The sequence below is a fragment of the Sceloporus occidentalis genome, unplaced genomic scaffold, assembly GCF_023333645.1.
Source record: "Sceloporus occidentalis isolate IW3139 unplaced genomic scaffold, rSceOcc1.0.p SCAF_52, whole genome shotgun sequence".
Taxonomy (NCBI): Eukaryota; Metazoa; Chordata; class Lepidosauria; order Squamata; family Phrynosomatidae; genus Sceloporus; species Sceloporus occidentalis.
Window position 1 is genome coordinate 249,464 of NW_028317032.1, and position 19,666 is coordinate 269,129.

General features: G+C 45.7%; 1 protein-coding gene across 1 annotated transcript in view; it reads left to right on the forward strand.

Moving 5' to 3' along the window:
• Positions 1-899: 899 nt before the first annotated feature.
• The window catches only part of LOC149288306 (intersectin-2-like), a 49,918-nt gene continuing 31,151 nt past the window's right edge, over positions 900-19,666 (forward strand). The window contains exons 1-16 of the mRNA XM_089491859.1: positions 900-942; positions 3,020-3,112; positions 6,508-6,571; positions 7,746-7,909; positions 8,658-8,873; positions 9,458-9,557; positions 9,977-10,119; positions 10,538-10,601; positions 11,615-11,752; positions 12,242-12,324; positions 12,541-12,803; positions 13,356-13,505; positions 13,798-13,938; positions 14,419-14,506; positions 16,265-16,413; positions 19,427-19,563. Coding sequence (XP_089347985.1) covers positions 900-942; positions 3,020-3,112; positions 6,508-6,571; positions 7,746-7,909; positions 8,658-8,873; positions 9,458-9,557; positions 9,977-10,119; positions 10,538-10,601; positions 11,615-11,752; positions 12,242-12,324; positions 12,541-12,803; positions 13,356-13,505; positions 13,798-13,938; positions 14,419-14,506; positions 16,265-16,413; positions 19,427-19,563 — 2,036 coding nt within the window. The remainder of the gene's footprint in view (positions 943-3,019; positions 3,113-6,507; positions 6,572-7,745; positions 7,910-8,657; positions 8,874-9,457; positions 9,558-9,976; positions 10,120-10,537; positions 10,602-11,614; positions 11,753-12,241; positions 12,325-12,540; positions 12,804-13,355; positions 13,506-13,797; positions 13,939-14,418; positions 14,507-16,264; positions 16,414-19,426; positions 19,564-19,666) is intronic.

Genomic DNA, 19,666 nt, shown 5'->3' on the forward strand with positions numbered 1-19,666 from the left:
CCCTTTGTCTTAGCGTGTTTTATTTAGATGTATAATAAGTGGTGCGTGGCGGACGGGACAGATCGCGGTGTCCCTACGGACTTATAGGAGACAGATTAATGAGCGCCGCAGAATGGTTCTCATTAACCCTTCACAAGCCGTTTTCAGCAGTAGATAAAGCGGCACTCCCGGCACCTTGCCGTTTTTGTCGGGACGATTCAAAAGATGAACTAGCCAGGTGGCCGCAGCAGAGGCCTCGGCGTGCCCGTTGCGACTGCTAGAGCGCTTTAGGTCATCGGTGTTCTTCTTTCGATCGTAGCGTAAATAACGCACGTTAAGAATGATATGGCTTTAAGAATAAAACGCAGGGTCCAATAACCTGCTACAATATCTAAAGCGGCAGCTGGACCCTCAGTGATGGATACTCTTGTTTTAGTTAAGCGAGTGTCCGTTTACCGGTTTTTTAGTCATGCGCGAGTATCTGTATTTGGATCCCTTTTTTACTAGAACTGTATTAGAAGATGCGTTGATTGCGGCGGATCGCGTCCTACGGAGGACCTGTACTTGACTTAAGCTTTTGATCTAATGTGTTCAGCCATAAAAGAGACGGCTTAGAGCAGGACTGCACAACTCTGGCCCTCGAGGGCCGCAGACAGGCCAGGAATTCTGAGACGCCCGTGGCGTGGAGTTGTGCAGCCCTGGGTTAGAGACACGCCGCACGTTCGGGTCAGCGCTCCCACCTCGGCCCGCACACGTGCACTGGGTCTGGTGGACGCGGCGGCCCCCGCTATTGTTTCCCCCGTAGGAAGCTGCATTCTGCGTGCACAGCGGGGGCCATGCCCGGCCACTTGCTCCCCTCTCATTAATAACAAGGACGTGTTTGTGTGTTCTCTCCGCAGATGGCCCCAAACTAACAAGACATGCTGCAGAACGCGATGGCCCACTTTCCCACGGCCATGAATGGTGAGTGTCTACATACACACACACACAATACTCACACACACACTCCCTACACAATCCCCACACACACACACTCCCTACACAATCCCCACACACACTCCCTACACAATCCCCACACACACACACACTCCCTACACAATCCCCACACACATACACACTCCCTACACAATCCACACACATACACACTCCCTACACAATCCCCACACACATACACACTCCCTACACAATCCCCACACACACTCCCTACACAATCCCCACACACATACACACTCCCTACACAATCCCCACACACATACACACTCCCTACACAATCCCCACACACATACACACTCCCTACACAATCCCCACACACACACTCCCTACACAATCCCCACACACACTCCCTACACAATCCTCACACACACACACATTCCCTACACAATCCCCACACACATACACACTCCCTACACAATCCCCACACACATACACACTCCCTACACAATCCCCACACACATACACACTCCCTACACAATCCCCACACACATACACACTCCCTACACAATCCCCACACACACACACTCCCTACACAATCCCCACACACACACTCCCTACACAATCCCCACACACTCCTTACACAATCCCCACACACACACACACTCCCTACACAATCCCCACACACACACACTCCCTACACACTCCCTACACAATCCCCACACACCCACACACACTCCCTACACCATCCTCATACACACTCCCTACACCATCCTCACACACATACACTCCCTCACACACCCACACACACTCCCTCACACACCCACACACACTCCCTCACACACCCACACACACTCCCTACACAATCCCCACACACATACACACTCCCTACACAATCCCCACACACATACACACTCCCTACACAATCCCCACACACATACACACTCCCTACACAATCCCCACACACACACTCCCTACACAATCCCCACACACACTCCCTACACAATCCTCACACACACACACATTCCCTACACAATCCCCACACACATACACACTCCCTACACAATCCCCACACACATACACACTCCCTACACAATCCCCACACACATACACACTCCCTACACAATCCCCACACACATACACACTCCCTACACAATCCCCACACACACACACTCCCTACACAATCCCCACACACACACTCCCTACACAATCCCCACACACTCCCTACACAATCCCCACACACACACACACTCCCTACACAATCCCCACACACACACACTCCCTACACACTCCCTACACAATCCCCACACACCCACACACACTCCCTACACCATCCTCATACACACTCCCTACACCATCCTCACACACATACACTCCCTCACACACCCACACACACTCCCTCACACACCCACACACACTCCCTCACACACCCACACACACTCCCTCACACACCCACACACACTCCCTACACAATCCTCACAAACACTCCCCACACAATCCTCACACACACTCCCCACACAATCCTCACACACACTCCCCACACAATCCTCACACACCCACACTCGCTACACAATCCTCACACACACACACACACACTCCCTACACAATTCTCACACACACACACACTCCCTACACAATCCCCCCACACACACACTCCCTACACAATCCCCACACACACTCCCTACACAATCCCCACACACACTCCCTACAATGCTAAAATGACCAGGTGTTTTTTTTTTTGTCCCAGTTCCATCCATTAAATAGAAGCATAGAATGTGTGCGTTCAGTGCCACAATATTGGGCCTTCACCCCTCACATAATTCTGTGTGTCATGGAGGGTGGTGGGTAAGTGGAGCAGCCGCCTGGCAGAAGTAGTAGAGGCTAATACAGCAGGGGAATTGAAACCTGGATGGGAATGAATGGTAAGCAGCGCTGGTTTTGTTGCCGCGCGGCTCTAACCTCCTCCGGCAGGCGATCTGTTTGTTGCGGTAACAGACGTAGACACTCTGTTTCCTGTGTGGGAAGCTGCAGCTGCAGCAGATGCGGATGTAGTTTTGTTAGATCTCCATATCTCTTTGTGACCGCTAAACTTGCCTCGAATGCTCCGCAGGCGGGCCGACCATGTGGGCGATTACAACGGAGGAGCGGGCCAAGCACGACAAGCAGTTTGCCAGCCTAAAGCCCGTGGGTGGAGTGATAACCGGTGAGTTCTTACCATATGCCAACCGTGCCAAAGCCTATAAGAGAGGCTTCCTTCTGTGCACCCGAGGACTAAAAGGGTTCATGCAAGGCAGCCGTGCCCCTTTCCGGTAGAGAGACAGATTATATTAAATAATGCATTGTACTGTAGTCTACAAGGAGTAAGAGGCTGTTTCATTTTCAATAGGGAAGAAGCGTTAACGTTGGTTGTCGCTCCTTTGCCACAAGGGGGGTTCATTCACCTGAATTTGCCCCAGTTTACCCCTTTTCTGGGGACTCTCCTGCCCCGTGTGATATCGCCCCTTAGTTGTAGGTATCGTTTCTTTATTCGCTAAGAGGAAGTATCTGGGTCTCGTTTACATGTCGATGGCCAGAGAAGGGGTTTTGGGGTAGCTAGTTTCCTAATTACGAAGGGTGTTTACCAGAAGAATATTTACAGAAATCAATTAATGAACTTACTGCCTTTTGTATACACATTATCGGGGCTTTTAGGGCTGTACCCTGGGTTCCCCTCGTAACCAGCAAACCTTCTGAGCTCCTAGAAAAGAGGGGCGGAAAAAGAGACAGGAGGAATTTGGTTTCCGAAGAGGGACACTTTAAAGATATTTAAAGTTCCCAGAATATCGGGTGTCGTATACGTGTTATGAATGGAGGCATTTCTACCTGGTACAGCGACACGGTTTATATTTCCTTACACAATAAGCGGATCAGCCACGGGTGTAACAGTTTGTCCGCAGCGATCGGATCTCTCGTTGACTTCTTTCTCGTTAAACGTCCTCTTCTCTTGCTTCTCTTAACTTTCCATCCGATCGCAACGTCTCCCGGTATTAAAGAGGAGGCGCAAGTTAAAAAATGTGGCAGAGATGTTTTGACGTTCCTTTGAACAAAAACAAAGATCCGTCCCCCTCCAACGATAAATGGGTCATCATTACCCAGAAATGAATGTAGGGGCCCATAATACCTGATTTGTACCTCGTTTATCTCGCTGTTTGGTGAAGGTTGATATGTAAGAGGAGTTAGGAGCTGCTGTGCTGGAGACTGGTGATAATTAGTCACACGAGGCATGTTTGCAGTGGGTCCACAACTAGTAGTTCTTAATTTGCCTTAAATGTCCAAAAGCTAAAAAGTAAAAAAAATAACTAAAAAGATTGTAGAATGTAGATTGACAGTTTTTGTTCGCAAAACTATAAGCACTTCCCAGTAGATTTTTAAAAATAAAAATAACAGAAGGAAGAAAAGAGCGATCAGCATGGAAAGCAAAAATGTTTAAAGGACCGTTATTATTTTCCCCACTACTGATGTTATCCTGTCCACGTCTCCTTAAATCCGTTCACCATGCTTTCAGAATCTGGTCCTGCCTGCCTCTCATGCCCACAATTCAGACTGCCTGCCTTCTCATCCTCCATCTATAGGCCATCTGCCCTTTCCTATCTCCCCCACCCTCCATTTGCGGACTGCCTGCCCTGCCTGCCTTCTCTTCCCTCCGTCCACGGACTGCCTGCCCTGCCTGCCTTCTCTTCCCTCCATCCACGGACTGCCTGCCCCTTCCTATCTCCTCCATCCACGGACTGCCTGCCCTGCCTGCCTTCTCTTCCCTCCATCCACGGACTGCCTGCCCCTGCCTGCCTTCTCTTCCCTCCATCCACGGACTGCCTGCCCCTGCCTGCCTTCTCTTCCCTCCATCCACGGACTGCCTGCCCCTGCCTGCCTTCTCTTCCCTCCATCCACGGACTGCCTGCCCCTGCCTGCCTTCTCTTCCCTCCATCCACGGACTGCCTGCCCCTGCCTGCCTTCTCTTCCCTCCATCCACGGACTGTCTGCCCCTGCCTGCCTTCTCTTCCCTCCGTCCACGGACTGTCTGCCCCTGCCTGCCTTCTCTTCCCTCCGTCCACGGACTGCCTGCCCTGCCTGCCTTCTCTTCCCTCCATCCACGGACTGCCTGCCCCTTCCTATCTCCTCCATCCACGGACTGCCTGCCCTGCCTGCCTTCTCTTCCCTCCATCCACGGACTGCCTGCCCCTGCCTGCCTTCTCTTCCCTCCATCCACGGACTGCCTGCCCCTGCCTGCCTTCTCTTCCCTCCATCCACGGACTGTCTGCCCCTGCCTGCCTTCTCTTCCCTCCATCCACGGACTGTCTGCCCCTGCCTGCCTTCTCTTCCCTCCATCCACGGACTGTCTGCCCCTTCCTATCTCCTCCATCCACGGACTGTCTGCCCCTGCCTGCCTTCTCTTCCCTCCATCCACGGACTGTCTGCCCCTTCCTATCTCCTCCATCCACATACTGTCTGCCTCTACCTGCCTTCTCTTCCCTCCATCCACAGACTGCCTGCCCCTGCCTGCCTTCTCTTCCCTCCCCTCCTGCCGTTCCCTTACTATCCGCCCTCCCCATTTTATGGACTGATCTGCGGACACTTGGCAGGATTGTTTTACGGGTGTGAGCTCCTGCTGGCGGCGGGCACCCTATTAACGATGACGACACACTCTCTTTCGTTGTTGAATACAAAGCTCGTCCGCCTGTGTTTGACTCGTGTGTTCAGACACGTTTCTTGTCCGGTTCCGGGTCTCCTGTCGGCTTAATTGCCTAATTTTAGCCGTTACCCCCGCATATCCCCAGCACTCGGCTTCATTAAATATTCAGCTTGCTGCAGTGTTATGACGCGCCACGTTTGTAGATGTCAGTGGCTTTTGATGCCATGCATTCTCTTGTACCCTCTGCAGCTGACTCAGTGACTTTCAGTGACAGTGATTCTCATAATCAGCACATTCACAAAGCTACGCGTTTGTTTGAGCACAATGAGGGCCCCCCGTACGGTGTGTGCCGGACAGGCTGCGCACGCACGCACACACGCCTACACGCACTTACACACACCAACGTTTACAAAACGCATGGACACGAAGCGGTTACAGATTAACCCAGGATCCCAGTTTATTAATATTGAACATTAACTCCGGACAAGGCTGAAACATTCCAAAAAAAAAAAACCTGGGCAAAGGGCCGCCCGACTGACCTCTGTACGGACGGATCCGTGTGTCGTCAATCACCTCGGCAGCCAAAGGGTTAAGAAGCATCTTGATAAACCAGGGACTAAAGCTTTGAGATGTAGTCATTTATTAAGCTACAAAGTTTGCAAATTAAAGGGCCGATGTGTGTTTGTGTGTATATGTGTGTATATATATATATATATATATATATATATATATATATATATGGCAATATATAAATATTTCGAAGGCACGTTGCGTGACGTATAATATCATATCCTACAGTTTGGTCCTTTTATCCACAGAACCAGGAGAAGTGTGGCGATATGTCACTTTATAGCATTTTATTTTTTATTTTTTTTTATTCTTTTGTCATTAAATAACATCTGATTATTATTTTGTTGGTTTTTTTTCAGGTGATCAGGCCCGCGGCTTCTTCTTGCAGTCAGGGCTTCCCTCAACGGTGCTGGCAGAAATATGGTAAGAGGACGGTATTTTATCTGCGAAAAGTGTGTTTTTTAAAGGAAAAGGGCAGGCCGATGATAAACTTAATATAATAAAAGCGGTGTTAGGTCATCAAGCTATGGTCCCATGTGCTCCTTCTATGAACGTGATCCAGCTGGCTTCCCGTACCGTGACTGTGAGCTGCTGAGCTCGGTAAGAACTTAGCTCGTTCTATCTGGAGCCGGCTCAATGGCTACAACTTTGGCCTCCTGGATTTTTCCTCCTCAGCTTGAAGGGAAACGAAAAATCTGTGCTGTTTGAAGGAATACAACGTAGCTTTTGTAGACCGCATGCTTGGCTGGTAACAAAGTAACGACACAATGAAGCCTGGATATTCCCCACAACTCTGATACTTCTGTCCGTTGGAAACCAAGCAGATACGTTTCAGTCTCAATGAAAAAAACGGAGAAAACAACGTTTTCCAGGATGGCTAAAAAGAGCATTTTCTCTCCCGCCGAGAGATTAAAGGAATGCCATCCAAAGAACTTTCAGCACGATGCCCTCCCTTCATCCGTTACCGCCGTGTGCTTTTATTCCATCCGTACAATTGTTTTAGAGATTCCATTTTTAAAAATAAGTCTCAGTGTTGAGTCCGGGGCAAAAGGTGGCAAAACTAGCATAACAGCTTCTTATTTAAAGATAGTGATCCTATGAAGCCATTTATTATCACATAGTTGTTTGGCTCCTTTTTAAATCATAATGATAACAGATATCGCCCAAATGGCCCTCATCAAAACTTTACATACCCTTGAATGTTTGGCCTTGTTAAGAACACACAAGGTGACACATGGGTTAAAATGGCAATTAAAGGTTAATTTCCCGCACCAGTGGTTTTGTTGTTTTTTTAATTGCGTTTAGTGTCTGTGTATAAATAGTCAATGAGTTTGTTGGCCCTCGTGTGGATGTGCTGAGCCATGGGGAGCAGAAACTGTCAGAGACCTGCGGATAAGGTGATGGAACGTCATAAAGATGGAAAAGGATATAAAACCATAGTCAGTCCTGTTCAATCACTTATTAAGAAGCGGAAAATTCGGGGATCTATATATATATATATATATATATATATATATATATATATATATATATATATATATATATATATATAATGGAAAAAAATTTATGACGATAGACCGATAAACTTGTATTGTAGGTCGCTGGCTGACCTGAACAAAGATGGCAAAATGGACCAGCTGGAGTTCTCCATTGCAATGAAGCTCATCAAGCTGAAGCTGCAGGGCCAGTCACTGCCTATGGTACTCCCGCCTGTCATGAAGCAGCCGCCAGTCTTCTCGCCATTAATGTCCTCCCGTTACGGTATGTTTTATTAAATCTGTCGGTCATGCTGCCAGATGGGGGGGGGGGGTTCCTCATGCCCGAATGGGCTCTTAATAAACTGATCTAGGCTACCTTATTATGTACATCTGCTCATTAACAAAGACAGTTCTACCGCTAAAACATTTTGTGAATGAGCGTGTACGAAGAGAATGGTTAGGCTTGTATAACCCAAAAAGAAAGAAGCGTTAAATATTTAAATACCTGCTGTTTACGTCAGTGGTGTGCATATGGGAATCCCCAACCTCGCAACCTGTTGGTAGGCAATCGAGACCCTCTTCTCCCTCTGTGCCCGTATGCCTTAAATTGAGTTAATTGAAGTCTTAATGTCCTTAATTTTCACACCCCCCCCTTTTTAATAGCGAAATCTGCTGCCGATTAAATGTACCGTAACACACCTCAAAACTGATTGGCTGCAACAGCAATACTAGATAGCAGTACTTGATACCATGGCCTCTTAGCGTGGACCTTTTTAGCTAACTTCTTGTGTCCTCCTAGCTAACATAACCACTAATAACCTAGCGCCTACTCTGAAGCTATCGCAACGAGGTTCCCGGGGGACTGATCTGCATACGCAAGGCTTTAAAATGATTATGTGTAGGATAGTATATAACTCCTGAGGTTGACAAGCCATCCGACTTTCCCTACTAAGATTTGCTGGCCATTGTGAACCGTCAAATGTATTTAATTTAAGTAATTCTATTTTTTTTATTCATTTTTTACTGTACAGGAATGGGAAGCATGCCAAACCTGTCCATGCCACCATCTTTGCCCCCTTCCATGCCTCCGCTGTTACCTTTGGCTCCCATCACGTCTTTGACCTCGATGAGCTCCTTCCCACCCCTACCCATGTCCGGCTCGTTCGTGCCTTCTCTCGGCTCTTCGTCGACGTTGCCAAACGGAACCTCCACTCTTTTGTCGTCTTTCCCTGTGCCTTCTTCTTCAAGTAAGCGTTCTCAGAACAAAAAAAAAGAAAAAAGCGGGAATGTTAAAGAAAAACAAAATGCAAAAAAATGATTTTGCTCATCTGATCGAAACCGTTTTGATGGAGAGTCTTCTCTGGCTTCATCCCTCAGCCTTTTTGTTTTCTTCCCACCGTCACTATCCGGTGTAAAATAAGTGTAAGTTGTTCTTCCTAGTGCTCCGATTACAAGTGAAATGTAACCTAACCCCCTGGGGTTTTTGTTACGCTTCTTAGTTCGGATGTAAAATGAATGGCGCTTACAGCCTGTCGCGTTGATTTCACATCCTTGGACGTCGGGCGTTTGTCGGCCGTTGTATTATTGATAAGGCATGAAATCATTCTTCATGCCGCTCACCCTTGTAATCGTGAATGCGCTAAATGGTGTTTAAGTCTATAAAGGTACCGCTTCTTACTGTTATGGCTCATCTGCATCGTAGGCGCTAGGTTCAGCGGTGCGTGTGAAAGTGGTGCAGTCTCCGTAGCAACCAGTCAAAAGCTGATCTACCATTTTTCACGAGAATCTCCATTTATACGTAACTCCCTTTGCTTTTATTGCTTCTTTTCAGCTCTGCCTCACAACAGCTCGTTTACTCGCATGTCTGGAGGTTTCAACGTCAGCGGCACTATGCAGAAGACGCAGTCTTTGATAGACTTGGCATCCAGCAGGTATGTCATCTTCTGTGTCCTCTTCTCCGCCGCGGCTCCCCTCCCTGGCGGCCCTCTGGGGTCCAGGAGTGGACTTCCTTGGTCATCATTCCTGCCCAGTAGGTTTTCCACCTAGAATTTTCCGCTTGTTTGCCTTTATTTTGACCCTTAATAGTCAATGCGGATACTACCTCCAGGAAAAAAATGGAGTTGCAATGTAAATTGTTCGTCGTTCCGTTTGTCATCTCTTGTCATCATGAAGAACATCTTGAAATCTCAACACCGACTTGGTGCTGTTGCAGTGACTTAAGGGACGGACAAAGAGCAGTTCTACTTCAAACTGCTGAACGCGGAGCCATCAACAAGAGTATTAAACTGGTTTCCATGGTGACCGCCCAACATTTAAAACATGTAATTCAGCTTTTATTTCTATGTTTTAGCTCCAATTCTTCATCCACCACTTCTCTGACTGGTAACTCCCCGAAGAGCAGCTCCCAGGACTGGGCTGTCCCCCAGGCATCTCGTTTAAAGCACAGGCAGAAGTTTAACAGTCTGGATAAATCGATGAGTGGCTACCTCACAGGTCAGTCCGTAGCGGAGTCCAGCCGTACGCCACTCCTGGCGTCCCCCCTTTAACATTTACATGCGCAGAGCTTTCTTGGGATGCCAACCGTTTTATTTTGCAGGGCTGTGCTGATTACCACCAAAGTTTTTAAGGATCCGGGCATTAAAATTATCGTTACGACTTTGGCATCATAATAGACACAACTGATATATAACCATATAAATCATTTTTTGTGCTTTGCAACTTCATCTAATTATGCTTATAATAACAAAGTCTAGACATCATGATGGAAACGCTGTGGAGGTGCCATCGAGTAAGGTGCAATCAGCCATTTGGTGGGGGGAGGGGCAGTTTAGGCACCTACGTAAAGCCATAAAGATGGGGTATGTGTAGTAGGAATAAGTCTGATGTTGATGATGTTGCCCAATTTTCACAGGTTCTCAAGTGAAAAACGCACTAGTACAATCCAACCTCTCTCACACCCAACTGGCCACTATTTGGTGAGTGTTCACAAGCCTTCACGCTCGTCCTGCTCCGATGTGTAAAGGCGTCTCTTGTGATGAGTAGTTACTTTACGTTGTAATGGGTATCCAAGGCCGCAGTTGTAGTCTTTGCATCTTATCCTATAGAACCTTTCTTTGTCACCAAAAACAAGGGCTTTCGCCTTTAATTTATACGACTGGTGGGGAACGGGAGGGGGCATTTGTCATTTTGGCAGAAGAAGTTTTAGATTAAGAACATGACAGACATAAGAGAGTCACGAGACAGGATATGAACAAGCAGCCCAAAGCGCCCTGCAACGCTTGATTAGAAGCAAAAGGAAGGAAAGCACGCGTGTTTAGGGAAATTCCTGTCTTTTCTGCAGAGTAATGACCTAAAAATTAACCTCCCCTTCCCCGAGTTGCCCTCGTCGATTGCCGCTTTCCCTAACGTTACACCAATAACTAGTATGACTAGCGCCTAATAAACAATGTTTAAATACGTTTGTCAGCCACAAATACCATAATTAGTATTTTTATACATTTATAGTTAAGGTGCATTTAATCGTTTTCTCGTATCTGTTAAAATTAATTGTTAATAATATTATGCCGCAAAATCTGGGGCAAGAAACACATCTGCCGACGGGGCTACGGTACAAAACACATCATATAAATGTATATCGTCATATTAATTAAAAATACTAATATCCCCGGATTTCCAGCATTGTTCTGATACCTGAACAGCTACAGTCCATCTATAAGTAAAACAGTAGTAGTAATAAGAGAACCCAACGAATTCATAGCCTGTAAGAACAATGTATACCACATCTTGTGGAAAAAAATCTCTTTTAATGGAAAAGTCTGATAAACTTCCATGTAAATTTATATCAGTTACATGATATCGAGCCTAAAGACCAGCCCTTCCATTTAATATGTGATGGTTATTATATTACTAATAAATTTATATTATTAATAATAATAATATATTAATTTTATATTAATAATAGGTTTTGTTTGTTTTCCCTTTGCCGTAGGTCTCTTGCTGATGTTGACAGAGACGGGAAGCTGAAAGCGGAAGAGTTTATTCTTGCCATGCATTTAACGGATATGGCCAAAGCCGGGCAGCCTCTCCCTCTAACTCTACCCCCAGATCTTATGCCGCCATCTTTTCGGTGAGTTTTTTTGCCCACGAGCCGGCATCATCTGTATTTCAGTGTCCAATAATCGGTGTTAAAAATACCCAGGTTTATAATTTGTAATTTTTTTTTTCTTCATAATTCTCTGTTCTCTGAGCACAATCTACTAGACAAACACCCCGACTCCTTATCATACTGTCAGAGACTCTCTGACTAATGAAAGCCTATGGAGGAAAGGACTTCATTAGCATTGCCGTAAAGCATCGCCTCTGGGCGATGTTTATGCAGGGAAAGTCACATGACTCAAAACAACAATTTTGCCAATGCCGACCCGCACTGTGTACCCGCTGTGTGCCATACCCATTGAAGATTTGACACCTAGTGGCAATCCAGGTGCCATATTTAATTCCTGGGGGGTGGGCACGGGGTTACTCTGACAGGCCTAGATCCTTGGGCTCCATCTTTCCTGTTATTGTGATAGATCCCACATCCCACTCCATCGTAACCATAGTTATTTCCGTTTAGGGGCGCTCTTGATCCTATTAACGGGACCCTTCCATCATATCAGACGATGCAGGAAGAAGAGCCGCCTCAGAAAAAAACCGCAGGTAACACTTAACTCTTTCATTTCCAAGCTGGAAAAAAAATTGTGTATTCTTGTTTCTTCTTAATGTAGGATTTAGACCTATCTAGACTATCCTTACCTATAATACTAATTTCAGACATTTTTCGTATGATGTATAGCATACATACACTTAAGTACTCACAATAATGCCTATGGGAAAGTAGATGCTTATGTTTTTTACGAATGACCCTGTTTAAAGTGACGTTTGAGGAGAAGCGGAAAGAAAACATGGAGAAAGGGAACCAGGAGCTGGAGAAGAGACGGCAGCAGCTGCTGGAGCAGCAGCAGAGAGAGGCCGAGAGGAAGGCTCAGAAGGAGCGCGAGCAGCAAGAACGCCGGGAGCGAGAGCGCCAGGAGCAGGAGCGGAGGAGGCAGCTGGAGATGGAGAGACGCCTGGAGAAGCAGCGCGAGATGGAGAGGCAAAGAGAGGAAGAGAAGAGGAAGGAGATAGAGAGGAGAGAGGTCAGAGCCGCAACACTCCTTTATATCCTAGAACACTGCAGACCCCCAACTAATGTTCCCCAAAATCATCTTTTTGACGGTCAATGATTCCTGGTGGTTGCACCAAATAGCACACTAACCACCAAACTCTTGCTGATATTATATTAACGTCGGCAATCTGTACGAGTTCCGGTCCACATCGTGTCGTGTGCGTACTGTGGGAGCAGCAATCTTAACTTTCTGTTTTCAGGATCTGCAGGATTATTCCTCCCCAGAAAAGCATATTTTCCTCCGTGGTAGAAGCTCATTGGCTCCTGTAGCCTTAGAATGGACATGAAGGGAAAGGGAGAGAAGTTGAGAGTTGGGAAGCCGTTATGGAGCCAAACATCACAGATCTACTCTATACTAGGGTCACATCATCACCTTAATAAAAAGCCCGATGATTTCCTTGTAAATGGTTATTATATATGCAGGGGACGGCTTTAAAGTTTGGTTTTTTTTATAATTTTATTTAGCTTTAACTAAACGGGTGTTTTGAGGTTTTGCTAAATTACATTTTTGACCCATACACAGGCAGCAAAGCAGGAACTGGAACGACAGCGACAGCAGGAACTGGAAAGAATTCGGCGGCAGGAGCTTTTTAACCAGAGGAACAGAGAGCAGGAGGAGATCGTGAAGCTGAAGTCCAAGAAGAAAAGCTTACAGCTCGAATTAGAAGCTTTGGTGAGAACATACATGCTTAGAGTGATCTAGCAAATATATTTAGCTAGCTATATATATATATATATATATATATATATTTATATAGGCAAAATGATGTTTTTAGCCATTTATATACTAGAGATCAAGGTCACAGGACCTTGCTCTGATTGGCTGGTTATATGGCTGGTTGGCACCACGGCAGAAAGGTTTGGAAAGTCCTCCGTTCGTAAAATTCCACCCGGAATGCTGCGGAAAACTGCTATTCGCTTGTAATGCTTCTTTCTCACGAGTAACCAATGGCTTTGTTCTTCAGGAGCAGAAACATCAGCAGATTACTTTGAAAGTCCAAGACGTCCGGAGCAAAAAGCAGACAAAGAAGGTTGAGCTGGATGCGGTAGACCGGAAATGTGATCTTGGGATTATGGAGATCAAACAACTTCAGCAGGAGCTTCAGGTAACACGTCGACAGCGTGGGTCAGGACAACCCATTACACTGATCTGCAGTGTTTGACTTTCTTTGGCACATCATGAAATCTTTTCTTGCATATCTCATCCCTTTTGTGTGCCGACAGCTCTGTGTCATACGGCCAAGGTACACAGCAGCTGCTCCACTCATTAAGAAGAGGCTGAGTTTATTCACAAAGGAGGACTCCGGTAGACGAGCATTTTTTGAATACTCACGGAATTAGACCCATTCAGCTCATCTAGTCGCCCCTTTTTCCTGCTGTAAAGTCTTAAACCTTAATCAGTCGTTGGTCTCGTCTTCGATTCAGTTGCCGTGTGCCTGTCCCGTGCGTGTTAAAATCCCCTCGCTGTGTCCGTCTTTATGTCTTGGATTTCTGCTCACACTTTTTAAAACACGAGGGAGTTACATCAGGGAACAAGGTAAATCCCCAATGAAACTCTATATCCATTTTTTTGTATTTTCACCCAGGAATATCAAAGCAAACTGGGCAGCCTTATCCCGGAGAAGCAAGCTTTAAATGAGAAAGTGAAACAGATGCAGCAGGGGCATTCTCCTGGTAAGTGAACCGCAGAGCTCGCAGCTCTCTCGGCTCTTCCTACGTTACTGATTCTCAGCTGGGATTTCCAGTAATGCAGCCTTGGATGTGTCCGACATGCAGCGCACGCTCCAAAGATTGCTTCTTGAATTTGGTGCTACTGATACCGAAGATACCGAAATTCTTTTTTGTCTTTCCCCCTCTTATTGTTCTTTGTGTGGCTCAGAGATGAGATCAACAACCTGTGCGTCCACATGTGTGTGTGTGTGTGTGTGTTATCTTTTCCATACCCTGTTAAGACATGAAAGTGTGTTACTTTACCCCACATAAAGTGTTGTATAAGGGTAATGTGATTAGTGAAAACATATATATGCATAATAAAATATATAAAATATACATAATATGTACCCTAAAGCATAGGATAGCACAGTGTTACATCATAAGTAACATTATCCTTTCTGTATATTCGGTCTCTTTCTCCACCCCCAGGGGATCTAACGAGACCCACAAACATATACGAGCATTTGGCCCCCTTTTGCTTGAGCAGCCCAAACCGATGGCGGAGGGGGGCGCCTTTGCTCTACCAATTTGAAAATGCGTATTGACGTTCTTACTATTTTAATATTCGTTCCTGTTTGTTGAGGCTGTTTTGGGGGGGCAATAAACCCTTTTAAATGTAAATATCTTCTGCCTCTAGAAATAAGGAAACAAACAGACCAAACGTATATGTTAATAGAGCGCTAAGAGATAGGCGTTATATTAATGGAGAAACTTGATCTGTTGCCTTTCACGCAAGTCGTCGAGCCCCTGTGTTATGTTGCGGGGGGCATTGCAGGACTATCTGCGGTGGTCTTCTGGGTATTTGTTGTTCAGAAGAGAAATTCCAGTTTATTTACTTTGGTTTTTTGCTTTGGTTCCCATCCTGTCTTCTGTCTTCCTGTGATCTTTGCCGGGGGAAATGACGCTGTAAACTTCCTCTGAGTACAGAGCTACAAAGGGCAACTGAGCTTTTTATTTTATTTTATTTTTTTTACCCGCTTTTTGAATTTTAGACTTCATTAAAACACTTTTACTGCATAAGATAGAGTGCTCATGACTACCAGCGATCCCTGGTAGTTATAATATTCCTGATCCGTAACTATTAAAGGGGGATGGTTTACTGTAAGGAAAGATGTATATTAAAGCCCCCAGTGAGTGACCTCAACCCTCTGCGAGTGCTTTAATATACGTTCTTCCAAAATCTCCACCTCGATCTGACAATTCTTGACTCTGATTGGCTGCTTCAAGCAGCCACCAAAAATACTTTTCCTTTTGCTACACGCTGATGTCTTTCTGGCTTTTGCAGCAGCTTACTGACATTGAACACTTTTGCTAAGTGTATTGTCTATTTTTATCCCCAAATCCTTTTTTTCTGATGATTTTCCTTAACACAAACACCATTAAAGATATCATTTGCACCTTTTCCCCAAAATGCGTAACTCTGCATTTGCCAATGTTAAATGAATATTAAACAGATGCCTTAACAGTTGTTGCTGGGCTACAACCCCTATCACTTGTAGGCCTGCGGCAGGTCTGTACTTTAAAAAGGAGCTGTCACATCTTCTGTTATTTTTATGTTATGTTTATATTTGACTCAGGCTTTTATGTCAGGAGTATATTAAGTTCGCCAAACATTGTGCTGCATCCTAGTGTCTTCCTGGACCGCATTGCTTTAACAGGCTGTAAATGTGTAGATTAATTAATGAACCGTGAACCAAAATGTGTGTTTTTCCCCCCCAGATAATTCATACACAAGTTTGCAGGGAATTCAGAAGAAGACCACTGAAAAGGATAGTCTATGCCAAAGGCTTCGCGGACAACTGGATGCGCTAGAGAAGGAGACCACCGCCAAGCTTCAGGAGATGGACTCTTTCAATAACCAGCTCAAGGTAGGTTACCGTAGCCCAGTTTGGGGCGGCTGTGGCCTCAGGACAGTGACCTCTATAAAAGTATGACAGCACCCTAAATAAATGTATATAACGGAGTTTACAAAAACTAGTATTATGTCATTGTTACTAACCTCTTTATTTTATTTTTATACAGTTTTTATTTTGTGTTTGTTTTTTTTTCAAAATTCAAAAAGTAATGTAAATTAAGAAGAGGGGCTCTCGAGAAATTTTCACCAAGCAGTGTTGGTTCATCTGCATGTGTACAGTGGGAGATGTGTGATCTGCGTGATTATTCCTCCCCACTCAGTCTGCCCTGGGTGTCACTCATCGGGGGGGAGATGGAACACAGAGGTCCCAAGTCTCCTGGAAATTCACCCTCTCTCAGTTCCTCCACCGACGGTTCCCGTGTCCCTGTCTCCTTTCCCGCAGCTCCTCTTTTTCGCTTTCCTCTTCTTGTTCTTCTGTCTTCTTCCACTTTTCCCTGTGTCTTTTTTTCTTCGTTCTCTTCCCCGTAATCCGGACTCCCGGAGCACCTCCATGAAATCGAAAAGTCTCCGGGCACGCACACTCTCCCTGATTGGGTTGAGAGAGAAGGTGTGCCTTGAAGTCCGGACTTTTACAGAAGTGCTCCTGGAGGCCGGGTTCATGGAGAAGCAGATAAAGAAAAAAGGAGGACAGAAGAACAAAAGAGGCAAGAGAAGAATGCGTGGAATGCCAAATACTCTTCCATTACGATGTGAGGGGTTCTTTCATGAAGATCGTTTCTGCTGCTAGTACAAGCCCAGTTGAAATTGTGTGACATCCCATAACCACCTTCAGCTGACAGTCAAAGTCAGATAAGCCTTCGATAGCTCAAATGTCTCTTCTTCAGATGTAATACGAAGAAGAGACCTCTGAGGTCCCAAGAGTATATTAACTTCTCCTACTCCAACAAACATCAACTTGTACTACAGACTCCATTGGCTGTTGGGCTAATATGGCAATATCCATTTTGTTCTTATTTAAGTGTTGTTGCCTGCAATGAGTCTCCAATTCACAAACCTGCCGTCCGCAGCGGTATCAGGAAACCCAGTGAAACGTTTAATGTGGCCTCTCTATCTTACCTTACAGCGTGAGAATTTGGATGACTCTGTTCTTCAGTGCCTTTTGTCTCTGCTCAGCTGTCTCAACAACCTCTTCCTCTTGCTTAAGGTTAATTTCTTTCCTGTCCCTACTTTACTTCCGTATTCTCTATCACGCTCACTGTTTCCGCGTTTCCCTTTTTCATTTCTTCACTGTGAGTGTGCGTGTCGAGCATGGTAGGGGTTAATTTAAAGATAGGTTGAGTAACCCTGCCAGGTAGGTTACATTTACATCTGCCTACGTCGACGTTACTTTTAGTTTAATGCAAGGCTGTTTTATTTTACCGAGAAGGTGGTAGACAGGCGGAACAGCCTCCCTGCAGGAGTAGTAGAGGACTAATGCGGTGAAATGGGCAGACTAGATGGGCCGAATGGTGCTCGTCTGCCATTACATTCTATGTTTCTGTGTTTAAACTCTCTGAAGCCAAGAGCCCTTACAGCTTTATAGCCCCAGCTTCTTATGACATCATTTAATCACTAGTCTTATTTCCATCTTTCTATATATTATTATTATCTTTTATTTATATAGCGCCGAAAAATGTCCTTATATGCTTAGAATTTAGAGGGAATGGGGGTATGTAGTGTCCTCCTGCAGACAGTTACGGCTGGTGAGGGGTAAAAAAAAATACCCCCTTGGGGTGCTTTGCGTAACAAGGTTTTAGGCAGTGTTTTTCCCTTTCTATAAAGTAGATGTTGGGCAGGACTTGATAGTGTGGATTGGGTGCATTGGTTGCTATATAATATATACATAAATATATATAAGTTTAGTGGAATTGAGTCTCCTATTAGCCACGCTGCATCTTTAAATTATGAGATGAGGGTGCGGGATGTAGTGTCTTATCACCTCGATAGCGCAGACATGTTCTTTAGCTTAGCAGCAGTATTATATAGGAAGGTTTTGTCAAGCCCATAACATCCGCCTCCTATTAATGTGTAATAAGTGTTATGTTAGACTGAGCCCGGATTTATGGCAGCCGTCACCATTCACCCAGTCACGCGTAAGCTAGACACGTGTTTCTATTGGTAAATACCCACAACTGAGCTGTCTCTACTTTTACAACAATTTACGGTTAGAAGAACCGTGTTCGTTAACGGTGATAAACATATCAGCCATACCGGGGAACTCTCTGAGCGAATGTCAGCTTCTCCGGGTCACTTTTCCTCTTTCTCCTACTCCGAGCCATTTAAAGACTGCCTAGGGCTAGACCTGCTCTAATGCACGACTAGCTATAAAAAAGGGGAGAGTGCCACGTAGCCTACCCCGCGAAGCTCCCAGGTACGGATACAGCGGTCTCTTCCCTACATAAGTTCGCTTCCCGGCTTCTGCAGACTACTAAATACTGGGCTTTATGATGAACCCTGTGAAAGCTCTTGCTTTTAGTGCTACTTGGGTCTAAAGTTAAGCCCCAGAGAGACTCAATTTTGTGATTCTGCGCTGGCTGCTCAATGGCCTCCTCCAGAAATCTTTTTTCCGGCCAACAGGGAATGTGGTTTATTAATATCACACATCAACAGCAATTAATAAAACTAAGAACGATGACCAGGTTCCACACAAAGAACCGTCTCTGAAAGGTCCTACTTGGCCTGAAGAAGATGTGGCCGCTGGTCAAAGCGGTCATAATAGTCTCGTCATCACAGAGAAAACCTTTTTATCGATCTCGTATCCATTGCGTGTGGCATTTGTAGTGACAGTGTTGTGATACCATGTGATAGGAATACGTTGACCCGTGTTGCCCTCCTGTTTTTTCGTGTTCACGCCTCTCGTGTTTGGCTATTACCGACGCGCGTTCTGACTTCCGACGTCCCATTGCATCTCAACTCATCGAGGTCCTCCTTGCTTGTGATGGCGGTCGCTCCCTAACCATCTCTCCCTTCTTCTTTGTCGCGGCCAGGAACTGAGGGAAAGTTATAACAAGCAGCAGACGGCTCTCCACCATCTGGAGACAATCAAGCAGGAGAAACTTAGAGAGGTGGAACGCAAGCAAGAGGAGCAAGCGCGGAAGAAAAAGGAGGAAGAGGAAGCTGCAAGGTAAGGCTGCGAATCAACCGTATGAATATAATGCTAATATAAATATGGATTAAGAGGGGATCTCCACCATATGGCTCTGTCCCCCCCCCCCCCCCAAAACAGT